This window comes from Mastomys coucha, unplaced genomic scaffold (genome assembly GCF_008632895.1).
Source record: "Mastomys coucha isolate ucsf_1 unplaced genomic scaffold, UCSF_Mcou_1 pScaffold21, whole genome shotgun sequence".
Taxonomy (NCBI): Eukaryota; Metazoa; Chordata; class Mammalia; order Rodentia; family Muridae; genus Mastomys; species Mastomys coucha.
Genome location: NW_022196904.1, coordinates 119,278,931 through 119,287,745, shown reverse-complemented (window position 1 = coordinate 119,287,745; position 8,815 = coordinate 119,278,931). Strand labels below are relative to the sequence as shown.

The window sequence follows — 8,815 nt, the reverse complement described above, 5'->3', positions numbered from 1 at the left end:
ACCGCCTCTCTCCATCAGAACGATCACCACACCGGCCCATCCTCCAAGCTGGACTGCCTGCAAATGCCTCCACGGTGGTCGGAGGGGACGTGGAGTTTGTCTGCAAGGTTTACAGCGACGCCCAGCCCCACATCCAGTGGATCAAGCACGTGGAAAAGAACGGCAGTAAATACGGACCTGATGGGCTGCCCTACCTCAAAGTCCTGAAGGTGAGAACTTTCTGAATCCTAAGGGGCTTGCAGTGGGTGCTCCCTTGGAGATTTGACCAAGGTCTTTGATTTCCTGTTGGATTTCAGAGATGTTTCTCTTTGTGGACTAGCCAGTAGAGTCTATTAAAGAATGAGTAGCCATTAGGCCTGTTAATAATGTTTCTGGAGGGGGCTGTGGAGTAGGGGAGTTGCTGATATACTTGGAACCAGAGAATTCTGCTGTTTATTAGCCCTGAGGGGATGCTAAAGCTGGGGTGGGTACTGCTCACAAGGCGATGGAGAGAGTAAACGGGATGGAGTAGATGGGAATCACTGGAAAGCTCTAGACAGTGTACTAACGTTTTTCTCATATTGTCTTATGATATTTAACACTAGACTGATAATAACATTGGAATCAAATTTTAGTAGTTAGAAACAATTCAACTTTTCTTTTTCAGAAAAATTCTCACCTTTTATGATGTTTGTGTGGTCTAGAGAGTAAATGGTGTGTGTGTATGTGTGTCTATTTTTTGCATCAATGAGTGAAGAGAATTTCCTTCCCTTTGTATTAAAAGAAATACTTCTTGTTTCATGGACCCATTATTTTGTGGCTTCAGACTCTTTAGTTTTTGGGTCTAGCTTCCTCTTCAGTGTGCTGAGCTAAGTCTGCTGTATTGTCAATTCTAAGCCAACTGTCTGCCTGTTTATCCTGCTCTCAGGAAGTATACAAAACAGCCAGTCTTCCTAGTCAACTATAGGAGCAGCAGGCGGTTCATGAAGAACTCTCAACCTATAGTCTTCTCTCTAGCCAGCAATACCCAGGATCCAAAGTGCTGGAGAAAGATGGCCATCCTGGAGAGCTGTTCACCCGTCCCACCAATTAGTCGCCTCTTCCGCCCGGCTCTGATCACTACTGTTCTCCACCACTTGACTTACTTTGTTCTCCTCCCTCCCACAGCTCTTTCGATGTAATCAGTGGAGATTGTTTTCTTGTAGTGTGTTGGTGGTGGGACCATAGGCAGCACCGAGTCCTTCCTGGTTGGCCGTTATATTGTTTTCCTATGTCTGTTCTAGCACTCGGGGATAAATAGCTCCAATGCAGAAGTACTGGCTCTGTTCAATGTGACGGAGATGGATGCTGGGGAATATATATGTAAGGTCTCCAATTATATAGGGCAGGCCAACCAGTCTGCCTGGCTCACTGTCCTGCCCAAACAGCAAGGTAACAATGTTTTTGTGTTTGTGTTTTTTTTGTTTTTTGTTTTTGTTTTTGTTTTTAAGAAAACTGGATATAGGAATTAAAAAGACTCGGTGCTTTGGGAGGCAGCAGGCAGCTTCTAGAATAACTCTTGTGGCCTTGGTATATTTATAATGATCTTTCTTTGGTGGTGCAGCTGGCGTCATGCCAGTGGCCATGGAAAAATGCCCACAATGTTCAAAGTGCTTGAAGATTATCCTCCACCCCACAACCCACAACCCTGTTTTCAAGCCCTTCTTTCTGGTCTGTCTTGTTTGGACTGCATACTTCCTGTGATCACTGTGTCTGGGTACACATGGACCTAGCGTTTGCATGCCTGTGGAGTCTGCACTATCTGAAATTAAGCCGGACTCACATTGCTTTTTATGCAGGCTATGTAGAGAAGTGCTGGCATGGTAGGATTCACCTAATGAAAGTCTTGTTCTTTGGTTTGGTTCCACACTGGATCCTATCCAAAAGTGGAGGCTGGTTATCTTCCAGTGACTGTGACACTGGAGGACAGTGAAGGCAGATGGTAGAGTTTTCAGTTATTCTTCACATGCAGGCATTCATTAGAAAATGAAACAAACTAAAAGCCCAGTTTTTCTGTTACCAGTATTACACTTTCTGCCATATTCTTTCAATGATACACAAAGTAAAATGATTTTAGCTTGAGGGAAATTAACCAGAATCTGGTAACCAAGATAACCTCCCACCCCGGTTCCCATGGAGCCCGAGGGATGTGTGAGATGTCCACCTGATCTGCCATGTTTTGTTCCGTCATACAGAAGATAGAACCTCTCCTTTTGTCACAGTGGGAGTCTGCATCCAACAGGAACAGAATCCAGATTAGCCCTCTGGACATTAAACTTTTTGGAAACCCACCTCCAAATCCAAATGAAAATGAATTCAAAGAGAATGGACTCTGTGGGCCAATTTTTCCATGTGTTCAATTGCATGCATGTCTAGGTGGTGACGCCGGTGTGGTGACGGGCCTGCAGAGGTGAGCTGGCCGGTGTCTCTCAGTGTCTCTTGGTTGTGGGCTTTGTGGATGGGCTGCAGTTGGAATCTCCTGATGGCCAGCACCTCCTGGATCCGCTGGGACGAGGCCTCTTGGTTCCAAGGCCCCCTCCACAATCATTCCTATGTCTAGCCCTTTTCTTGCTTCGTTTGTTTTCTAGGCTGCCGGTGTTAACACCACGGACAAAGAGATTGAGGTTCTCTATATTCGGAATGTAACTTTTGAGGATGCTGGGGAATATACGTGCTTGGCGGGTAATTCTATCGGGATATCCTTTCACTCTGCATGGTTGACAGTTCTGCCAGGTACATACTGCTCTTTCTCTCTGTGGGTTGGCTTCTTTCCTTGGTTGATTGCTTTAAAATTAACACAGCTTCTGTTCTTAGAAATAGCCCCATTTATCCATTGCATAAAATGCCTCCCCAAAATGTTCCAAATGACCCCCTCCCACCCCCCAGAACAAGAAACGGGCTTTAGAAATTCATGCACAAGGAGATCCCATACTAGAATTTATGGTCAAATAAAATGTCACTTTTAAAACCCAAAGGGATCTTATAATCTTAGTGAATCATTGAATTGTTGACTCAATGAGCCCATATCCCAACCCCACTAAGAAGGAAGTCAAAATTACTTTGTGAAATTCAAAGTAATTTTTTTTCTCCATTGTAAATCCCACTTTGGTAAAAGCCCGTATATGGTTGGATGCCTCTTGGTCCAACTTGCTTCCATCTCGTTTGAGTGCAGATAGATTTGTATTGGGGTGCCCAGGAAGCACCTCTGAAGGGAGGTGTGCAGAAGCAGTGTGTTACCTTGGGAATCAGGTGGCTTGCTGCATGCCTCGATAGACTGGACTCTCGATTTGCTTTTACTGCAAAAGCACGTGTATGTTGTCTCGGGCTTGATGTTATTTCTGCCTCATAGAGAAATAAACATCAGCAGAGCCCATTGCTGTCTAAGTCTCTAACCAATGCCTTTGTTCTAGTCCAACTTTCTTGGTATATGGTGCTCTCTCTCATGCATTGCCTAGCATTTCCTTTGGAAAGCTGCATAGACTGGGTTGCATGTCATGACGCTCTTCTGCTCCAGTTATGGGTGCCTTGTTTCTAGAGTACCATGTCTACTGCATGCTTGCTTTATAGCTCATAAAAATAAATGGATCAGTTCGTTTTTGTGCTGTGCTGCTGAGAGTTTTGATGACTTTTGCAAATATTTGTTTTTTTTTTTCTGATAAAAACGTATAAGCTTGAGAATAATAACTGTTGCATCCACCTTCCCCTTTGGTTATGTTGTAAATCTGCTCTGTGAGTATTTATTCTTGAGACAGAGATGTCTCTCCTGTTGAGCTTGCTTATACTTACAATGCCATGCTCTGTAAGTGCCTACCTGGCACTTCTTAACCAATTTGCCTGATAGCATGAACTCTTAAGGAGATGCAGCTTGAGAATAATCATGTTTGGAAATACACTGCTTATAGATTGACTAATTGAGGACTAAGAAGGGACTGATATGGTTGACAGAAGAAACGTGCTAAATTAATCACAGTTCTGCTCACATGCAGTACCCATCATATATTTAAAGGTTCAGTAACAAGTTAATTAATATAACTGGACATACAAACATTTTAGTGGTTATTAAGTAATATATATATGTATATATGTATATATATATTTATATGTGACTATCTCAAGGTTTATACATCTGTTTGTTTAACTGAAGAATATTCTAGACTATATGAAGGGACTCCCCAAAACATTTTGGGCCAGTTTACTAGCTGAGAGTGTGCCCTGTAGAGCTGTGGTCCTCTGGGGCCCTGTTGAGCCTTCCTCTGGAGGCACCTCCCTAGCTAGCAAGCAGTGTCCCTTTCTCCTTAGAAATAACAGTGGATGAGCTCCCTTTTAACAATTCTGTTTGATTTATGTTGAGCGGCCATCATGATAGTCAGTCCTCTTGTGGTGGGTGTACTGGGTGTCCTGCTGTGACCAGAAGCCTAGCAGAATGTGGCCTTGTAGTCCCCCATACAATCTGGTACCAGCTGCTCACTGGTGGCAGATGCCCATTGAGGCTAGAGGAGGTGCCTGCCTGGGCTGTAGTGATAAACTGAGCAACCCTTGGTCCTTGGTAGCATTTGGACAGGCCCAGACAGAGGCACGTGGCTACTCTGCATCTAGGCATCTTTCTGCATTGACCCGTTGATAGGGAAGCCCTGGATGTCTTTAGCATCATTCCTTGAGGTATGCTTTGATACATCCCACTGGTATGCTAACTCTGTGGCCTGCTTATTTGTCCCTCTCCTGTGATCTTCATCCCAGCGCCTGTGAGAGAGAAGGAGATCACAGCTTCCCCAGATTACCTGGAGATAGCTATTTACTGCATAGGTGTCTTCTTAATCGCCTGCATGGTGGTCACAGTCATCTTTTGCCGAATGAAGACCACGACCAAGAAGCCAGACTTCAGCAGCCAGCCAGCAGTGCACAAGCTGACCAAACGCATCCCCCTGCGGAGACAGGTAACAGAAAGTAGATAAAGAGTTTGAAGAAATTTACTCCCCTCCCTCACCCAGCCAGTTCTTGTATCTTTTTCCTCTGCTTTGATACTTCTTCCAATTTCTGTGAGCTTCGGAACTGCAGGCAATTCTAACCTGCCACTGTGGAGATCCAGTCAGCAGTTGGGACTAAAGAGCAATAAGTCACAATGCTGCTCTGGAGTTGGTAGGTTGGGTCTAGTTTTAAAGGACAATAGTGTGACAATTGGAGCTGCCCAGTCGGGTGGGCTCTTGAGTCTTCTTCCCATGTCCTCTGGGCCTGTGGGAAGAAGACTCAAGCACAGGGCTCCTTGGGAGAATAGGCTTCATCTGGGGTCCATTGCTTCTTTATGAGGCAGGATTTCAGGTTCAGTTTTTACTGTTAATAGGAAAGAGAGTTTAGTTTTCTTTGATTTTAGTGTTTTAAGTAGAGATCAGAAACATAGAGTATAGAGGTACACCTGAACTAATGCTTGCATAAAAGTGGACTGTGATTTCTTCTAAGCTGGGTTTTGGTTGAATCTGGCTGGTTTCTTGAAACAACATTGTATGCTTATAGTTTAGTGTTACACGTTACAGGTGTGGCTAAGGATTCAGTGATAGGATGATTGTGTGTGTGTGTGTGTGTGTGTGTGTGTGTGTGTGTGTATTTGGGTTATAAGTACATGTGTGCATGTGGCTGTGGAGGCCAAAAGAGAGTGTCAGATCCACTAGTGCTAGAGTTAAGGCAGTTGTGAACTTCCTGGCATACGTGGTGGGAATTGAACTCTGATCTTCTAGAAGAGCAGCAAGCACTCTTCAACCACAGAGCCAGTTCTCCAGCCCCCAGATAAGATGATTGCTATGTAGAACAGGGAGAAAATTACCTTTAACCTTGAGCTTGGTCTTTGATGGCTGGCTTTGGGGGAGGTAAGGCAAGATAGAAGCTTCACAGTGCCATAAAACAAAGCCCTTCAAAGGTGGATAAGAAAAGAAGTGCTTGACTTCAGTGCTTGTTCATGGATTCCAAGGGCCAGGGATGTGTGGGTGTAAATCTTTATGATAGGATTTGGAATTTGATTAAATAAGATTGCCACTATTTTTTAATTAGCAATTGAAATGACCAACTCGGGCTGTGCTACGGGGGCATCTTACTAGACTGAGCTGGGAGGTGTGTGTTAAAACTGCATATTCATTAGTTGCAGCCCTAGAAATTATTAATAGTTCGTGAATGGATCTGTAAGAGTCTGCATTTTAAACACTTACTCGGGTGATACTCTGTAATATCTTAATAATCTCTTAGCTCAACCCAACCCTGCCTTTCCCGGACCATCAGCTAACAAGGCCCTTTCTGTGGACAAGGTGGGAACCAGCAGGCCAGTAGTGGCTTGGACACGGGGCCTTGACTGTTCTCAATCTAGCTTCACACTACAGGCTGAGCAGGTCCTTGTCAACATCCTTTAAACCTCGTTTCCAACAGGTGTTTCTTGTATAGGTTTAAGATATAATTTGGAGCATATGTCAGATGTAGCCATTGGCCGGCTGTTGAAAGTGGAGTCAAAAAAGACTCAAGTTGGGTTCCTTTTAGTCTTGAGAATGCTGTGCTACTTTGAGCAACGCCCAAAGAAGCAAGATGTGGGATCAGAGAAGCAAGATGGTGCTGAAGTTAAGTTAGTTGCCTAATGAATTACTGGAAGTGTCTACTAGTAAAACTCTTACCTGGCTGGATGGTGCTAAGGCTTCAGGCTCAATGGCCACTCCTTTGGCCACTCCTTCACAGCTTCTCCTGATCCCTTAACCCTGGGCCATTTTCAACATCTGGACCCTTTCTTACCATCTGGACCCTGCTGTAGGGAGCTTAAGTAAAAAGAGTGATGTCCTGTCTTATTATTTGTTTTTATAATTGAGGAAACCAGTGAAACTGTAACTTGTGGTAGATAGGCCATTGACCCAGAGTTATTTCATCATTTAAAAAAGCAGCCTTTGTTTGTGTGTGTGTGTGTGTGTGTGTCTACACATGTGTGTGGGAGCTCTTGCAAAGCTAGAAGAGATTATTGGATCCCTCGGAACTGGAGTACAGGTAGTTGTGAGCTCTCTGATGTGGGTGCTGGGAACTGAACTTGGATCCTCTGCATGAGCAACTAGTGTTCCTAATCACTGAGCCCTCTCTCCAGCCCTCTTCACTTTTAAAGAAAATTCTTTTTACATTTATATATTTATGTAGCTCAGGCATGTGTGCGTTTTTATGTAGGCATACACATGGCATAGCATGTCTGTGGTGACTAGGGAGACACCTTACATGGGAGCTAGCACCTTCCTCTACCACGTGGTTCCCAGGAATCAAACAGGTCAGGTTTTACTGACTCCATCATCTTTTAAAGAAAAAAAAAAAAAATCACACCTACCGCAGTGATCTTCCTTTTGCTTAATATGAAGGAGACAGATGTCCTGGAGTTCCCTTTGGCACACGTGTTCAGCATGTCTTCCTTTCTGTTTGTCCAACTGAGTTTCTTCATTGTCCATCCGTCTCCACCTAAGCTGTCCATACATATATATATATACATATGTATATGTGTGTGTGTGTGTATGTGTGTGTGTGTGTGTATTCCCTGTGTGACCAGAGGGGAAAGTTGGGTTTCTTCTCCTTTATCTTCCTTTTTTCTTTTATTCATTGTCATTTACCGAGTGCACAGTTTCTGCTAGTGCATGGGCCTAAATCAGGACTCTTGGGCTGGAAGTATGGCTCAGTGGTTGAGTGCTAGCCTATCTTGTCCAGTCGCCAGTATGGCCAAAGTAAATAATGAAGCTGGTTTCATGTCAGAGAAAGCCTGCCCATTTGCCACTGTCTGCAAGGTTAGTGAAAGTCCCTTTGAAATGTTTCTTCAGGGTCATGATGTATAAGGAAAATGTGTGAGGCCCAGGCTCTCTGGATGAGTAAGTCTCTGGGAGATAAATGGGTTAAAAAGGTATTGATAATACCCCAGCGTTTCCTAGATGGGGGAGTGTGGTACTAACTGCCTCTCCCCAAAGGATTCCCCAGAGCACAGCCCTCTGGGAGGAGGAGGAGATGCTTGTCGTGAATCTGGATAAAGAGGGTATTGGGCTGTAGCTGGAGGGAAAAGTCCCACAAAGGCCTGCAGATAGGTTAATGACAGAGTGAATACCACAGGGATGCCAAACATGCCTTTACCTGGCGACAGATGAGCCTGTAATCAGATGTCTGGAGGACGGGTGCTCCCAGGCATTAAGAGGCTAGGCCTTATTTTGTGTTGGCCCATATATGATGCAGTGTCCATGTTTGATCCCCCTGGCCCTTGCCTAGCACAGCGTGGAGGCTCATAACCTCTCTCCATGCACTCCATCTTAGCCCTTGTTTTAGAACAAGAAAAGTTAGTTTGTTTATCTGTGTTGTTTTTCCTTGTACACAACCATGCGCTTGCAGGTGTGTACAGAATGTATGCTGAGGCCAAATGATAACCTCAGGTGTCACTCCTCAGGTGTCACTCCTCAGGTGCTGTCTTACTCTTTTTTTTTTTTTTTTTTTTTTTTTTTTGTGCTAAATTTCTCACCCACTGGCCTGGAGCTAGCCAAGTAGGCTAGGCTGTCTAGCCTGTGAGCCCCAGGCTCCAACTGGCTCCACCTGCTCCTCCTCCCGGTTAGGATTCCAAGTGTCAGCTACCAAGCCTGGCTTTTTTTTTTTTTTTTTTAAATGTAGCTGTTGGAAATTGCTCTCAGGTCAAGGAAGGCAGGCTGTCTTACCTACTGAGCCATCTTCTCGATCCTTCTTTCTCCCTGCCATGAACTTGTTTAAAACAGGTATTTCACTTTATTTTTCTGAGGTAAAAAGGTAGGTTTTTTTTTTTTTTTTT

At 44.3% G+C, this 8,815-nt stretch overlaps 1 protein-coding gene across 13 annotated transcripts in view; it reads left to right on the top strand.

The window, feature by feature from the left end:
• Fgfr2 (fibroblast growth factor receptor 2) overlaps positions 1 to 8,815 on the top strand; it is a 104,592-nt gene that overhangs the window by 64,943 nt on the left and 30,834 nt on the right. For 4 of the 13 annotated variants that reach the window (XM_031388511.1, XM_031388516.1, XM_031388512.1 and 1 more), the window contains 3 exons: positions 19 to 209; positions 1,263 to 1,410; positions 4,756 to 4,958. In XM_031388511.1, the coding sequence (XP_031244371.1) occupies positions 19 to 209; positions 1,263 to 1,410; positions 4,756 to 4,958 (542 nt within the window). Of the gene's footprint in view, positions 1 to 18; positions 210 to 1,262; positions 1,411 to 2,606; positions 2,752 to 4,755; positions 4,959 to 8,815 lie in introns of all 13 variants that reach the window. The other 9 variants (XM_031388520.1, XM_031388515.1, XM_031388510.1 and 6 more) reach the window with 3 other exon arrangements.